The sequence below is a fragment of the Ptiloglossa arizonensis genome, chromosome 13, assembly GCF_051014685.1.
Source record: "Ptiloglossa arizonensis isolate GNS036 chromosome 13, iyPtiAriz1_principal, whole genome shotgun sequence".
NCBI classification, from domain to species: Eukaryota; Metazoa; Arthropoda; class Insecta; order Hymenoptera; family Colletidae; genus Ptiloglossa; species Ptiloglossa arizonensis.
The window spans coordinates 1,695,721-1,713,443 of NC_135060.1; the positions used below are offsets into that span (position 1 = coordinate 1,695,721).

General features: G+C 31.4%; 3 protein-coding genes across 4 annotated transcripts; 1 reads left to right on the forward strand and 2 right to left on the reverse strand.

The window, feature by feature from the left end:
* The first annotated feature begins 2 nt into the window (after positions 1–2).
* Pip4k (phosphatidylinositol 5-phosphate 4-kinase) lies at positions 3–7,579 on the forward strand. 2 transcript variants are annotated; one of them, XM_076325640.1, is made up of 9 exons: positions 3–641; positions 1,621–1,718; positions 2,172–2,282; positions 3,220–3,402; positions 4,029–4,167; positions 4,233–4,532; positions 4,597–4,772; positions 4,843–4,985; positions 5,050–7,579. In XM_076325640.1, exons 1-9 carry the CDS (start codon positions 504–506, stop codon positions 5,235–5,237), a joined length of 1,476 nt encoding a protein of 491 aa, XP_076181755.1. In that variant the 5' UTR covers positions 3–503; the 3' UTR covers positions 5,238–7,579. The 2 variants fall into 2 exon arrangements, with proteins under 2 accessions (XP_076181755.1, XP_076181756.1); XM_076325641.1 differs by lacking the exon at positions 3,220–3,402 and having other exon boundaries at positions 5–641.
* A 668-nt stretch (positions 7,580–8,247) lies between these two features.
* Positions 8,248–12,389, reverse strand: LOC143153963 (kinesin-like protein KIF23). The gene is made up of 15 exons (XM_076325655.1): positions 12,268–12,389; positions 11,504–12,073; positions 11,265–11,435; positions 10,999–11,197; positions 10,801–10,939; positions 10,542–10,741; positions 10,357–10,461; positions 10,194–10,279; positions 9,995–10,125; positions 9,810–9,913; positions 9,648–9,752; positions 9,430–9,576; positions 9,111–9,368; positions 8,786–9,022; positions 8,248–8,707 (listed from the first exon to the last, which is right to left on the reverse strand). Exons 1-15 carry the CDS (start codon positions 12,276–12,278, stop codon positions 8,525–8,527), a joined length of 2,646 nt encoding a protein of 881 aa, XP_076181770.1. The 5' UTR covers positions 12,279–12,389; the 3' UTR covers positions 8,248–8,524.
* Positions 12,390–12,629: 240 nt separating this feature from the next.
* On the reverse strand, positions 12,630–13,490 carry LOC143153894 (uncharacterized). Its single transcript, XM_076325528.1, has 2 exons — positions 13,344–13,490; positions 12,630–13,045 (listed from the first exon to the last, which is right to left on the reverse strand). Exons 1-2 carry the CDS (start codon positions 13,473–13,475, stop codon positions 12,677–12,679), a joined length of 501 nt encoding a protein of 166 aa, XP_076181643.1. The 5' UTR covers positions 13,476–13,490; the 3' UTR covers positions 12,630–12,676.
* Positions 13,491–17,723: the final 4,233 nt, after the last annotated feature.

Sequence of the window (17,723 nt, forward strand, 5' to 3'; positions counted from 1 at the left end):
ATCTGTATGACGCATTAAATTTGTGGTCTGAAATATAATTAAAGGGAAATACTCATACGTGTACACATAAATATATTGAAATTTCGAAAATGTATATTAAATATAATAAAATTCGATTAACCATTCTGTACAATAATTAACACAAACGGAACGTTGCAACGAATCTGCGAGTAAAATTTGTTCGCCACGATTGGAAACGGTGCCAAGGCGCAACTCGCGTATCTGCAGAGTTTCTATAGCTGATGTGCGGTTGCAGGTAGGACATGATAGTCCTCGCCATTTTTAAAAGGAGCTCAGTCGCTAATCAACCGCGGTCGGGTACGTTTGTTATTTCGCGGCAATTGTCACCTCGAACTTGTGCGACTTTTTTTCCGCGTTAGGTCTCGCAGTACGAGACAATTCCGCGATGACGACTGTGTAAAGAAGTTCCCGTGAGTTTTCATTGTGCGTGCAACAGAGGTGTTACCAAAAGGTGTTCGTAAATAGGCACCAGCGCAAGAAACATGTCCAGTGCGCCGCAAATGTCTAGCGGGCTTAGTAAGCTCAAAAAGAAACACTTTCGAGTTAAACATCAAAAGGTTAAGCTGTTTCGTGCGAACGAACCCCTTCTTAGTGTTTTCATGTGGGGTGTCAATCACATGGTGAGTACTAACGTATTTGCGTGTGACAGCATCGTACGTCATCGAAATGCCATTTTCCTCATTCGTTCTTTCTTGAAACTTAATAGAATCCGGAAATTTATACAAACGTTGCAGTATTTTGTTGTGTTTATGATTTTATGATTTTCTCGTTGGGTTCTCCGTAATCCGAAAATATTTGAGTATACATAATATCTCGATTACCTTTTTCTCGCTGCGTGCAAAATATTAACTTTTTCACGAATTATTTTACATTCACGTTTACAAAGCAAGTATGACGCAAATTTTTTTGACAGTAAGGGATCGATCGTCGAAACATTTATATTCTATTATACTTTGTTTTGTTTTTTGCAAACTTTGCTCGTTAATTATATACATTTATTTACGCGTTGATTTCTCTACAATTGCCGTGTGTTTATTTAATTTTATTTTAATTAGGATTCAATTAAAAATATTTCAATTAAATAATGTTGCCTATTATAAACATTACAATTAGATTAATGAATTAATTAAACGATTGTATTAGTTTTATTATAAATACAAATAAATCATTTTGATGGAAAAATTATTTTAACATTTATTTACATATATATTGTCACATAACTGAAAGTAGAATACATTTTTTCATTCTGTAGCTCTGATATTTTCATGAGGTTTGCTTATATGTTCAAAAATAAGCTCAAAATTAAGTATTAATTATAGGAAAATATTGAGCAGTTAAAATAAGTTATATTAAGAATCAATATGAGAAAATATATGCAATATATTCTATATCCATTTATGAGTGATTACATTTGTATACACAACTGTGTAATCTCATTATATGCAGATTATACAATAAATATTACATGGAGTAAATATGTATACATGTAGATACACAAATTTAATATTTTTACATAGTAATTGAAAGCACTAATAATAAAATTGTTTCAGGACATAAGAAATTATTTTTATCTGAATATTATGTTTTTATATATTGCAGATAAATGAACTTAGTCATGTTAATGTACCAGTAATGCTCCTGCCAGATGATTTCAGAGCTTATAGCAAGTTGAAAGTGGATAATCATCTTTTCAACAAGTGAGTTGTGTACATTATATAGTAATGTTCCTTTCGTTTGGAAATTACTTGAAATGACAAGAAGATAGAGAAAGAATAAATGTAAATGTATTTAGTAGTAGTTTAAAATATTAATACAATATTCTGTTTAACCTAGGAAAGAAATCATTAATGTAAATTTAAAGCAAACCACTGAGGTGGCCTATTCTAAATATATCGCTAAATACTGAATTAGTAGGTTGGTCACTGCTTTTAATAATAGAATCAATGAAGGTCCTCATGAGCTGAGGTTGTGATTAACAATAAAAATATGAATAATTTTATTCCTTAATTTGAAAGCGAGTATTACTTGTTGTTATAGCAATTCTCCTTAAGAGTTATTGAACATCTAAGAATATAAGTACTTTAATGAAATTTTCATTGTTCTTTTCATAAAGAATTTTGAATATTCATATATTTAATTTTTTGTTTTAGAGAGAATATGCCCTCTCACTTTAAGATCAAAGAGTATTGTCCATTAGTATTCAGAAATCTACGGGAAAGATTTGGTATAGATGACTTGGACTATAAGGAATCAATGACAAGGTAAAAGATAGTTTATTTAATATTTATATCTTTCAAACATTTACTTGAGATTTTATAAATTGATTGAAAAGTATTATAAAAGTAATAATGAAACCCAACATTTATTTGCAATGTACTTTATGAATAAAAAACAACCTTTAATTTATTTAAAAAATTTTCTTTTTTCATATTACACTGCATGTTAAAGATATGTGTCATGTTTTGAGAAAGTTTTCAGTATAAGTTATGATAGCTATAGTGCACATGTAAAGCATCTGTGTATGTATTAAAATAATTTAGTAAATGTTTCTTTATTCCTTCTGCTACAAGGCATGTTTATTTATTTATAGAACATTGCAGATTTAGGGAATCATACAACCTTGAAGGAAGATAATCTACCCAATGACTCATAGGCAAATTAGTGTAAATAAAAATTTTATCATGCTATTTAATATCAGTTTGAATTAAAATGTCATGAGAAAGATATTTTGTTATAATATTAGTAACATTTTGCATTAATGAAGATGCACAGTTTTTATGTTTGAATACTTATTCTAATATGTCTAAACATTGAAGAAAATATATTATCCGATTAAAGTTTAAAATTACATTTGTAAAAATAAAGGAAGTTAAACATTTTAAGGTTTAAGAAAACTAAAACATTAAAATAATATAGTGTTCTTTCTACAAGGCATGTAAATGAAAGTGTATTACCAGATTATAAATTGATTTTGTGACTAACATATTTTTCATCTAAAGTGGAATATATATGCAATATATTAAGTAATATGTGGTTTTCAAAGTATTATAAATGTGATTACATGAGAAAATAATGAGTTCACATTACATGAGAAAATAATTTGCTTCGCTTTGTCATATGTACAAAGTATATTTTTCATTTGAAAATATCAAATAATTCTGCTGATGGTAAATTGTAATACAAGAATTTTGATGCTAGATGTCGGGCATTTAATCCTTCGCGAACAGAGAGGCATTCGGATTTGGCTGGGAAGGCTCGTGATTTGGTACAGCGCTCTGCTACTGCTCCTTCAATAACCTTTTCTCCTTCTCCTGTTTTCTCACAAATTCCAGTCCTAAATAAGCCACTACGTTCCTACAGTTTTAAGCCAAAGCGTCTGAGGTTAGCCAGACTTGATTTTTCATTTTGTGCGTGTTGCTTGTGGCTAACACGTTTCCATGAGTTCCTCATTAAGGACAAAGAATCACTTAAAAGAAACAAAGCACATACACTATTTCATAGTACTGTCTTATCATACACAAAGAACATATTTATTCATATATTCCTACAAAGTGTCATAAATTAAAACCTTCAGAATTACATATAATATTAGCATGCATTTATTTGTTTAGCTTGATATACTTTTAGTTTTTGCAGTATATAATATTATAATGTTCTCTGAGTTTTATTTGATTGACTGTTAGATGTCATTTTCATAGTTTTGTACCAATGTTTTTTTATTCGATCAGAGTACACAACATAATATGTGAATAATATTATTATAACAAGTGAATTATTATGCTTAATATTTATATGGAAAATTAGCCTCCTCATTTTTGTATGCATGTTAAAATGTATTTGTAGTTATTAGAATCAAAAAAATTATAAAAACAAAACTATTCTTACTGCAAGAAATGAATAATCTGGTGTGCTTTTATGTGAAAGAGATAAATGCTTTATCCTTAATAAGAATATGATATGATGCTAGGATCAATAACATAAATAAATAATTGAAATTATTTTTTCAGATCACAGCCAATACTGGATGATCCATCTGGCAAAAGTGGTGCAAAATTTTACCAATCATATGATAAATTGTTCATTATTAAAACTCTTACAAGCGAAGAGGTGGAAAGAATGCATTCATTTTTAAAGCACTATCATCCGGTATGGAACAATTTTTATTGCAATATTTCTATATTTTTATATTAGACTAACAACATTGTTTACAGTATATTGTGGAAAGGCATGGAAAAACTTTATTGCCTCAGTACCTTGGCATGTATCGCTTAACGGTAGATGGAGTCCAACATTATGTTGTTGCAATAAGGAATGTATTCTCGAATCACTTAACAACACATAAGAAATTCGATTTAAAAGGTTCAACAGTAGACCGTGAAGCATCAGACAAAGAAAAAGAAAAAGATCTGCCAACTTATAAGGACAATGATTTTGTTAAAGAAGGAATGAAAATTTATATTGGCGAAGATGCAAAAGCTAAGCTTATAGAAACATTAACTGCTGATGTTGATGTGAGTTCCCGTTTTTTTTTATGGCATGTTATATACCACATTTACTAAAAAATTATTTTTACAGTTCTTAACACGATTGCACTTAATGGATTATTCTTTACTACTTGGTTTACACGATTGTGCAAGGGCTGAACAAGAAAATAGAGAACGTGCAGAGAGGGAGGAAGAAGAGGATAATCATGAAGATGAAGAGGATAGTGAGTCTGGAAGTGGTCTAGATTCACGAGGTCCAATGGGAGAGTGGGTATCATTTAAAAGTTCTATAAAAGATTTGATTATCAATATTTAAAATGTTTATTTATTTTTTTAGTCGTGGATGGGGTTGGAGTGGTGTTGCTGGTATGGCAACACCTCCTGAATCACCACATGCTCCATTGAATCGCGATACGAGCCTTCAGTACGAAGATGCAATAATTCCTGAGTTAGATATTTATGCTATTCCTAGTAAAGAAGGTAAGTATTCTTTCAACTCATATTGTATCACTTAATCTAACATTGAAATGGTATTTTGTTTTAGGTGCACCAATGAAGGAAATTTATTTTTTAGCCATAATCGATGTGCTAACCCATTACGGTGTTCGTAAGCAAGCGGCAAAGGCAGCTAAAACAGTGAAATATGGTGCTAATGTTGATGGTATATCAACCTGTGATCCAGAACAATATGGCAAGCGATTTATAGAGTTCATGAGCAAAGCTATAGAGTAAGCTCGTTGTTCGTTGTTGCTAAGCTTGTAAATTTGGACCGCTCGTTCGAAAGTCGTGATGAAACTGTTGCTTATACTATGTTTTTACGTTCATGGAAAAGGAAGGTTTAGTGCATCGAATGTTTACTCTTTGCACTTTTGATGTTTGACCACATAGATTTTCACTTGGTCCATCAGAAATACTTTTATTATCGAGTATCTCAGTATTCCTTATGACATTTACAATGAAGGTAGAAGCGTAACAAATGATTGAATTTCACGGATCGCCATTTTAAGGAGACCTTTCAAAAATTTTTTTCATGGGAATGTTTGTGAACTTTTATAACCAGTGACATATTTTTTCAGTATTAGCTTACAATTTTTCTATAGTCTCGATCGTTAAACATCGTAGTTTTGTTATGATTTTCGTTTTTTTTTTCTTTTTATCGATTTTACCGATATTTTCGAAATGCAAAACCTTGTTTTGCGCGCATTACGTGTACAAACAGAGTATATGAAGACTTTATAAAATATCAGAAGAACTTACCGTATGTCTTCTTTGTTTCATAAAATGATATTCAACATTATACTCAAGGAAAAATTTCTCATATGTGGATATTTACTAGTATGTTTATTATTTTGGTGTCCTAAACATTGGCATATCGACAGTGATAATGAAACTTTATATCGTATGTTATTGTTGGTACATATAATGTGCTACAAAAGCTGTGTTAATTACCGTCGCCTGACAGTAAATTACACGTAATGCTATTTTACTGGAAAATATGAAAAGTAATGTTGATGTTACATATAATAATCTCAAATGAAACGCGATTTAAATGTTTCGAGAAAGAAGCCTACGCCTATCATAATGAGTCTCTCCAATTTCATAAAGAAGAATCACAATACTTCTGGTCTAGTATCCGTGGTATTATCTGGAATGTTTAAATATTCGAGTTAGAACGTAACCGCTTTTACGACGAGAACTTTTGTTTCGGTAGGTCTAAAGGGAGGAGAGAAGTAATATATTATACGCGCAGAAGGTACTATATATATAATAAGAGCTTCAAACTTTAAGAATTACGAGTAAATGTTAAAGTCTGTAAATGTCACCTCCTCGGTCGTTTCAGTTATTGCGAGTCGATGTTTAGATCATCGATTCGCTTAGTTCGTGAAGTATATTTACAGGGAACAAAGCGAGTCGTACGTATTATGCACGATTCATGTCTCCTTTCACTCGCGAAAGTGCTCAAAGTTAGCCCCGTGTTTCGATTATAGAATTTAAATAAATGAGAATGGCATATATACTCTTTTTTAACGCATTGAGGATGGGACGCCGACTTGTTCCTTTCCTGAGCAGTATGATGTAACCAAAGTATATTTATATTCTTTCCTCGATGTAAAAATTAAGCAATAGTAGTTTGATGACAATATATTAGTTTTTCTAACAAAGTACATATATATAAAAAAAAGATAAATTACTGATAGCATTCGGTTCTCAATGCGTTAAGACTTCAGCGCAACTTCAGCTGCACAAGAACTCGCTTAACAATTTCTATGCAAGACAACTTTATTGTAACTTCACTTTTTTATTCGATAAATTTATTACCTTGCAACAAATAGCTTCTAATGAACAATATTGTACCGTTTGTACTACGTAAAAGCAAAGGGGAGAATGCATCGTTGCATAACACTCTATCCTTAAATAATCTAATAATCGATTTTTTATAATTTGTTAAAACTGATCATAATATAACGACTAATTACTTTACTAATTAAGGTATTCATCTAGTCTCGATACTTTATATGATTTTATACGTTGCCAACACATCGGGAGCATAAGAAGTAAAAATGAAAATGGGATGCATATTGCCGACGACACTGTACTATACAATAATATCAGTTGCAAGAGTACGCTCAATTTCTGTAATGTAGTTTCTCTAAGATAAAAAATATAACTTGTTCTGTCGACTACAGTTTACTGCTACATAGTAGCAAATTTTGGAATATACTTTTTTTTTTAACTACTGTATCAACTGATTTACAAATACTAAAAGCGTTAAAAATTTATAAAAAATGTTTCTTTAATTATTAATTTGGAAGTCTACACATTCGCAAAACCGTTTTTGTAAATCGACTACAGAAAAAAAAAACATTAAGATGATTTTTCAATTTAAACTTTGGCAATTCGCACCGTATAGAAACGATGTATGTATACATATAGGATGTCTCAGAAATTCTGGTACAAAGCAATATATCTGTTATCGTTAAATTGTTTGGTCGAACACTTTATGTGGCTCGAAGGAACACATTGTGGTGAGAACTGTTTTTTCTCAAGGTCATATTTTCCGAGATTTGTAGGTCACCGGTTTTTTTTTTTTTTTTTTTTTTTTTTTTTTTTTTTTTTTTTTTTTTTTTTAAATGGTTTATTAAACTCTATCTAAAATTGTATTAATAAATATTTAGTAGTCATTTTCTAGAATAGTTTTCGTTATTTGTGTCATTTCCAAAACTTTTTGAATTTTTCGTGTGTAAGGTTGTCTGAAGGTCATGGTATTATAGATCATTGGATTTACCTTAATCTCCACTATTATAATATAATAAAAATATGCAATCCTATTTAAAAAAAAAAACTCTATAACCGTGTAATCACAAAGAATATGACCTTAAGGAAAAATGATTTCCACCAAAACATGTGATTCTTTGAAACAAACAAATTGTTTCTTAACCATTTTTTCATATCACTAACGGTAATGGAGATATCGCTTTATAACAGAGTTATTGAGACACCCTGTATATTCATTACTCTGCTGTTGGCAGTACATATCCAGGCTTCTGTTGTCCTAACGTTTGTATTATTCACAGAGTCTGTGTTGTATAAGCCACGGGAAATAAATGAACATTTAACATGATACGGAATTATAAATAAAAAAGACATTAGAAAAGAGTACGTTGAATTTTATTTTATAATAAGCTATCAAGGAATTAGTCTTTTAGCAAACGAAATTTTTCGTAACAATATATTTTAAAATACAAACAGTTAAATTATTTTTCTATTACTAAAATAACTCGGCAACAGAAAATATATATTTCGTTATCAAATTAAACAAAAATATACTAAACGTTAGTTTATACGCTTATAATTGATTTGTACTTTTTGTTATTGCATACAAAAATTGAAAAGATTTGTATCTTTTCGCAACTTTGGTTTTTACATTTACGCTACGTACTTAATCTTATTTATGAGACAAGTTTTCACGATATTTCGTAAGCAAAGTAATAACACATACGAAAGTTTACTTAATAAAACTAAACGCGTGGTTTCTTTAAATTATTTTCTTCTACACAATCCTTTTGAGAAGTGGAATCTATATTTTCTGGATTTATAAAACTACTACGTTTTCTTCGCGTAATGGGTGATACTTGCTTCAAGTGTTCCATATCATTGAATACAACTTGTGCACCTCCTCCACTAGTTGGTAATATATCACCCTATGATGCAAGAATTACTTATAGTTTATGCCCTATTTTACGATTGTATTTATATTCAGAAAAATTACTAGTACTGACTTTATATAGTTTAGTTTCAAGTTCACCGTCAATATCCTGCTCCTGTGCAACGAGACAGTATCTGGATGCTCTATCTGTTATGTCCTTTGGATCTGTCAATTGTGTAACACTTAGTTTATGTCGCATAAGTGGTTGGAAAATGGTTCCAACTGGAACTAAACCAGGAGGTCGATGGTCAATCCACCTTTCTGCACTTTGTGACCGTCTATATCTTAGATTTACTACTGGAATTTTTTCCTAAAAATAATCAAAGGCAAAATAACTTGTTATAATTATAGTGTTTTATGATAAGAATGCAATAAGGTAATGGATATGGAATGTTTACTTTTCTACTTAATTGGAGATTGCTGTTATCGTCAAATTTAACAGTAGAAGCTCCTACTGTAGTTTTGGGGGTAGTTGGCATACAAGATACAGTTTCCGAGGCAATAGTTGCAGTTTTAGAAAACGTAGGAATTTCAGTATCATTTGTTACTGAAATTGTTTCCTTAGATTCTATTTTCCCTTTAATGTCAACGTCATTATTGTTTACTAATATTTGTTTCATTAACTTCAGTTTGTCCTCCTTCTCTTTCATTTGACACTAATCAAACATTCACCAAAATTAACAGCCATGTAAAATGTATGTGAATGTAGTTAAATACCTGAAGAAGTTCACGTTGGCGGCGTAATTTACTTTCTAATTCTTTGCTCATTTTGTCAGTTTCTGCTTGAATTTTACTGTTGTATTTTTCCTTAACTTTTTGCTTATCCAGTTCACGTTGATTTATTACTACGTCTTTGTTTTTTAACTGTAGAGAGATTTTATTAATTTTTGCTCGATAAAAGACAAATAATTCATAATATAACATTTTTAAATTACTTCTTGCTTCATGTGCCTGATTATGTCATTTGCACTATTTAATCTATACAATAATGTGTCAATTTGAGCTTCCGTTTTGCAGATGTGAGCCTCCAAAGTAGATATCTGTAATAATTTGATAATAGTAGTTATAATGTTTACAATATTCATTTAAAAGTTTACTTTTTTCTTTTGTTGATTAGTCGATGCTTGTAATGCAGAATTTTCAATTTTTAGTGATACGTTCTCTCGCTCGATCTTCACCAGCATATTCCTGAAGTTATTTTCTAAAAAGGTCAATTTCAGATGAATTTATTATTTAGGGAAATTAGTACTCCATATAAAATTTATACACGTGTAAAAATTACGTTTCTGCCTCAAATCATCTTGCAAAATGTTTCGTTTTTGAATACGCATTTCTAGAAAGCGCATCAGCGTAGTAATTATTTCGTCATTATGTGGATTGGTTAAGTCAGTATCTGGAAATGGACCTCCAAGACTACAAGAAAATTTTTGTATAACAAAATAATATTCTTGATATGTAAACAGTAATAAAATGCAATGTACCTATATACTAAACCCAAATCAACTTCTAAGTCACTTGCAGTAGAATGACCAGCACATTCTAATCTATTCTTTGCCTCTTTAAATATCTATAAAAAAAGGGTAATAATAAACATATATGATCCAATTCTAAATTTAATTGCATTAAAAAAGTTCATTTTCCTACTTTATTGGCTTGTCTTCTACCAGGTATATATCCCAGATCTAGTTTTGGAGTTGTAGAATTTGTAATTTGTACTTCCTGACTGACTTCAGCAAACTTCATTACTTGCTTTATGAAAAAGAAATATCATTAGCACACATTTAATGTATTTTGTACATTATTTCGAATTGTAATAAATAAATACTTACAATAGTTTCGTCATAATCATCAATGCTAGGATTAACGCAAACGATCATCCTCACACTTCCTTCGCCATCAAAATAATTTTTAAAAAGGTGTGTCACTTTAGAATCTCGATAAGGAACTATTTTACTTGTGCCCTGGGTTTGATTTTCTCGAAGTATCTCCAAGCATGTTCGCAGTGTCATTAGTGAATTATTTATATTTCCTATTTTAATAAATATAGATTATGTACATGGTAAAGTAAGCAATATTTGTATTACTTACCTGCTTCTCTGAGTCGTTGACCAGTGTTTTTAGAACGATTCGTACGTTCACTTCCAGCCAAATCCACCAAAGATAACTGACTAACACAAATAACTCGTTTATCTTGAACAATTTGTTCACCTTCTCTATCTAATGGTGCCTGGTAGAAAACTCGTGTAATAACAAGAAGGTTATAATAATATTATAAATTTGTCTTACCTGTACAAGCCTTATAGTAAAAACACTGTGAGATCTACTTGATTCAGCATTAAGAGTTGTGTATGCAATATGTCTTTTACGTTGACTACGTTGAAATATTTCAAATGCTTCTTCCGAACCTTTCACTTCTATTTCTGTACATCCATGAACATACATATTTCTGTACCCATCTTCACGAATAATTTTACTCTGTAAAGTTCTGAATTTTCCAAATTTTGTCATAAATCTAATAAAATATTAATCACTTTCGCAAAAAATTTACTCACTTTGCTTTTCCTTCATTGTCATCTAGCAAATCGTATACACTGTTATTATAAATTTCAACATATGTTACAAACACAGCATATACATTATCCTCATCAATAAATAAAATTTGTGAGTCAATAGGTTGTACCGGAATATTTTCATTATTGTTATCCTCATTGTTTGGTTTTTGCCTTTGAAAAGCATAAAAGATATCAGTTTTTCACTAAGTATGATTGTTTCTAACAGTAAAGGAACATACATTTTAGGGGTCCTTCCATTTTGAGATATTATAAATTTTTGAAGTTCATTTTGTCTATCTAACAATGCATCAGCTTCAGATTGAACATCAAATCCATTTAACTTATCTGGTTTGAAGGTAAACTTCTTTGCCTGGCAGTTTACTATACTATTAAAAATAATGTCTAAACTACGAGGCATGATGCCTGCATCATGAGGATTACCAGACATAGTATATGTTTTACCGCTTCCAGTTACTCCGTATGTAAAAAGTAAACTATTTTTACCACTAATAAGATTCTCTACAAGTGGTAAGGCAACAAGATCAAATACTTCTTTCTGAGAAGCATTTTCACCAAACACATGATTGAATGATGTCTGAATAGCTTTGTTTGCGATACGAATGTTTGTTACAGAATCAGGTGATGTAATTACCAAACTTGTATTGGAAGTAATTTTCATACATGATATGTCATTAGGATGAATCATTGGTCTTAAACGACAGAAAACCTTAACGGGTTCCTTAGACATTCCATTATCACATTTTGGGCGATTCGAGGGTTTTCGAGTTGCAATAGGTTGTCTCGAATTCCTGAAGTATTTAGAAAGGTAAAAATCACTTCAATGCAATCACAAAATAAACATTTATATAAATTGAAATTTTCATTATATTAACATTATCATTTTGTGGATAGTTTAATTCGCTAAGGAGATAGTAAACATGTTTGAATTATTTAATAAAAATTCGTAGCTATAATTTAAATTAAAAAAATAATGGGAACTTACGCGGATTTCATAATGGAACTACACAACGGTCAAAAACACTTAATTAAGGTTATTTTATAAAATGATCAAATAGTCTTTCCGATTAGTTTAACATTCTTATTACAGTAACCGTTGGACACGAGTTATCAAGTTCAAAATTTAAACGCGTATAAAGTGAAGTTTGCAACTAAATGGTTTATGCCCAGTTTCTATTTAGCACGACAGAATTTTGATTCGTTCTTATAACCTACCCAATAAGAATGGTCTAGTTTACATTATGCAGTATTGTTGCATCAAAAACAAAGCATAATAATCTTGGGAAGGAGATTTGAAATCTCTAATAGAATTAAAAAGTTCGAGACGTGTAAACGAAGTACAATGCATATTTAAAAACGAATATTTTATTGAAATTTATACAATTATATTCTTTTTACTTTTTTTTATGTATTGTGGTATATGTATCTATATTGAGATGTGAACCATCACAAAAAGGTCTATTCAATGTTTGTTTACAATTACACAACCAGTAAGATTTAGTTTCTGCAACTTTAAAGTGTATAGGTCTTTGCTTAATCTTAAAATGGATGCTTCTGTGAGTGCCATCACAGAACGGTTGTGTATTACTCCTACCACACAAGCACCAGGAATATTTTTTGCCACCTATGCAGGTGAATTTAAAAGGTTTTTTATCATATATAGCACCATTCTCAGTTTGATCGTTTGCACTATATATATCTTTTAATAAATTTGTAGGTATCTCCATATCCTCCTCTTCTTGTTTTTTACTACAATATTGAACCTGAAATTATTCAATTAGTATTTATACATTACAAGAAAAAATAATAATATTAGGAATTTTAATTTACTTATCGAGAAAATATACCCAATGTACTCATTTATGATTGGTATAGTTTAATAATTCTATTTACTATTTGCAATATATTTTGAATATTCTTAACAATTTAAATATTGCATTGTAGTGAATGTATCATAAATGTAATAAAAGTTAGGTTAAGGCAATATTATACTAGTTGAATAACTAAAATATAACATTCACTACTTTTAACTTTTTAAATAATGTTACAGTAACAACTAACGTTTTGACATTTGAAAGTGTTAAAACACACAAATCGTAGAGTTTTCTGTAATTGTAGAGCCCTCATTATATATAATATTCTCCACGCCGCTTCATAACTTCTTCCTAATGGTCCAGCCGCAGCACTAAGCATGAAATGGTTCTGCCATCTAGCGATGAAAATTACCGAAACATTAGATTTATTACACACAAAGATTGATGGTAATATATGTGCAGTAGTTATAGATTACTTCTTAATTTTTTTGTATGTTATTATTGTATTCAATAATGTATTTACTTATTCGAAAATGATCAATATTTGGATTGATTTGGATCTAATAGATATATCAGATAATTTGGTTAGATCTGTATCAGACTGCACGGGAACCAAATAACCAGTAGAAAATGCCTTTTAATATCGAATTTAATAAGATTGAGTTTATGTTTGAAAAACACTTTTGCAGAGATTGCAAAATTATACTATCTAGGTAACACATCCAGTTTTCATTTTTAACTATTTTTGGAGACTTTTCATGTTCCAATACACTACGCATCGGATCTATGATACATTTCTAGGTAGAGACATAGCGGACCAATGGAGATTCTGTCACAAGCCACGTGGTTTGGATACTAGTCCTTTGTCTCACTGAATTAAGAGTAGACTAGATAGTAAACCAACATAGAGTGATTGAAGTTCTTACACACTGTGATAATGTAATATATGAAAACATATATAATATCTATCACATATTTTACATCATTTATATATTGTTTAAATACTAAGTGCAATACATTAAAGTTGCATTTATGGACCACGCTTTATTCTCTAACTAAATAAATAAATTTCGTTATAAATATATAATTAATTCCAGAAATAAACTATTATTTTTTAAATATCTATTATTGCGTTTTGAAAAGTATTTCTAATACATGTTATTTAAACACGAGTGTTTTGAAATAAGATCTGTCAGCAGTTCCACGATATCTTGACATTTATAACGGAATTCAATGTAGACAATAGAATTTTTTGCGTACGGAAATATTGCGTACACGCATAAACGTATTTGCTTACAATGAGGAACGTGGAAATACGAGTATACCAACTTAAATATACATTTAATATTGCAAAAGCAGGTAAACGACAAAGTAAAATGCACGTTACGGATAATTTAAAAATTACTGTTACCGATGTATTGATTCCATTCGAATTAACTAATGTGCCCGATGTACCGAGTTCTTTTATAATATCTTTATTCTTTTATTTGTAACTTTATGACATTCGAATTTTTTGCACATCTAATTCAATTTTTGCAACAACTCTGTATCCAATCGTTTATACCTATTTAAAAATAATTAGATACGTTAATAACTTTAAGGATAAGAAAGCTTTTATAAAACTTTACAATGCTCTCTTAATAAATGGAAACACTCTTCGTACAAGAGATGTATTTTTTAGAATTTTGTAAAATTTTGTAGATTGCGTTTGTAGGAACATTTTCTTAGATAATTGGGGCAATAATAAACATACCGACGCAACGGTCTCTTTAAAACTAATTTACTTCAATAAATTAGTTACCGACAAAAGAAGATACCGATTTTGATAAAATTGCAGTTTATTGATCCAACCTAAGAACCATTCAGTACTTCATTGTTTTTACTTTTTGACTTTCGACCACAGAAGGATTCTGATTTTTGTTGAAAAAATCGACATTTTTTGAATCGATGCTCAGATATAACGATCAGGAATGCTGAACTTGAATCGATTTTTCGAAAAATCCATTTTTTACACACGTAGATCGATTTTTACGATTTAAGATCAACATCCCCGTCCGTGTTATCACAGAACCATCTATTTTATTTATGCTTATTTGTAAGCATAAATAATAATAATACTGCAACATTTTTTTTAAATAACAGTTATACCGTTTTTGGAGGCCTATAAATTAGTAAGAAAAAATGTTAGGCATGTGTATATATCGTTACTTTTCCATGCGAAGCAAATGAAAAATCAATGCGATACGATACATCTTAGAAACGCTCTATCAATACAATTAACGTAATTCGAAGATCTTTGTGTTTCGTACGAAAGATTATCACCGAGAAGGACTAATTTTTCGTAATTATCAGCTGAAATTTTTCAAAAAAATTGATTCGTCACCGCCTTACGCAAGAAATTCGTACGATTTAAAACGATGAAAATTCACTCGTTGCGAGTGAAAACCTCGGAGTCCAGTATCCGGCGGGTCGGGGATCGTAACATGGCAATATTTCGTGTGCGTATAGAACGCGAAGAAAGATTCGGCACTGCTTTTCTCAGGGATCGTGAATTTCCCTCACGTCTCGCAACGAACCGCATTCTCATGGTGTTGCTTTTCAGCGACACTCGGGAAAATCGAAGCAGCTGCAATCACAGAGGAGATTGCGTTTTTTTTCGTGTCGCGTACACCCTGAATTAGGCTTGAGTTTTCCACCTCTTCTTAGCAAAACCATCCTTTCGAAGTCTCAACACCGTACTGTTTCGAATTAGGCCTCCATATTGGCGACCTAAGTAAAGATATAAGTGTTACGAATAACGAGATTCTCATTTTACTCGAATCGATGCGTTTGATACGTACATTTCTTTACTCGAGGAAACGCGTCAACCGTTTCGTCATCGCGCGGCAAGAATATTTTCAGTAATTTATTTATGCTTTTCGTTTAAAATATCGCACGAAGCATTTGTGTCGTTCAAGGTCGAATGTTACCACTAGTCTGCTACATAATTTTATTGTCCGATAATTTAATTACACGAAGTGTAATTTGCGCCTAGATGCGGAAGGGAGGTTTCGCCCCTCGATTCAACGTTCGAAGGCGATTTTACAAGTTCTGGGAAACCAGTTGAAGTTCAATTTCGTGCAATTGTTGCGCACATCCTAATTAAATTAGTTCTTTGCGAGAACTGGGTGTAATGCTACATTGTTTATGACAACTATTGTTCGGTCCGTTACCTTGACCCCATAGGTTTGCGTTTCTTTCTTCTAACCGTCGTTTTAATTACATTCTTACTATTTTCAGCGACTTTAAAGGGGTTGGATGACCCAGAATAAAAGAGAAGACACATTTAATGAAAAATTCGGGTGTTACCCGCGTACAGGTTGACGTATCGTACAGTAGGAAAGTATTACAGCGAGGAGAGTCGATGTATTGGACAATATTCTACGAATAAAAGAAACAAAAATTATGAGAACAATTTAACAGTCTCTTCATCCTCGATTTCAATTCTTTTTTTCAGTTTCTCGAAGCAGTCAGTACTTCTTCTAATTGATCATTTTAGTGTAATTGTTTGCTCTCTGTGCTTTATATCTAGAATGTTATTTTGAAATTAGTACGTATCGATTGAAATTAATACAATTTGAAAAACGTAAATTGGTTAAGGAATTTAGAAAAGTTATGAAACACGACAAGATCGTCGAAGTCACAAGGGAGAAATACAACGATGGAAAACCAATGTGTCGAATGTAATGGAGAAATTTGTGTAGGCTGTGTGGAACATCGAACGGTGAATAATAAATTTGAAAAAGAAATTGATTTCCGAATCGAAAAACTGAAATTAATAATACGCCACCAATTTAATGTCTAATCCTCTCGGATTAGTGAAATTCGATTCACTGATAAGTGAAATCGGTGGCCTCTTAAAAATCCGATGGAACGTAGAGTACAATTCGCAATGAAAAAAAAAAGAAGAAGAATCCCATTTAATATCAGCGTTTCTAGACTCAGTTATAAATGGTACCACAGAGAAAGGTGCGCGATGTGAGGTGGTTTTTCTTAAAACCGGCCGGAACACTTTCGGGGAAGTGAAATTTCCATTATTCCCGCGATTTAACGGCTCGTGCGTTACGAAGGACCGTCGATGATTTTACGTTTCGATGTATTCGCGTACATCCTCAACAACGAACGAAAACGCAACGAGGCTGCAAAGTCGCGTCTCGGGAATAATCACCAATGCGCAACGAGATCAATGAAAGGAAGTTTAATGCAGCTGGAACGACGAGCGATGGAATTCTCGTCAAAAAAGGGCTCAAACGACTGACTAAAGCACCTCGAACGGAGGAGATCGTTGTCGAACAATCGTGAAAAACTTACGGTAACTGTCGCTCGTAAAAATCCGAATTTCGTACATTTTGCTTCCATGTATTCGGGGTAGGTAGCGTTTCTTTTCCAGGAATCGAACATTTTTTATCTCGACTCGAGACAAAGCTCGACTAGCGAGGATTAAGGAATCTTTATTAAAGAGCGAGTAGCGTTTCGTTCGTAGTTGTTTAACATCCAGCAACGGTTGGAATTTTTCACGGGAAAATAATTATCCCTCTTCGATTATCCGATAAGGAAGAAACTGGTTTTGTGGACGCGTTTGATATTC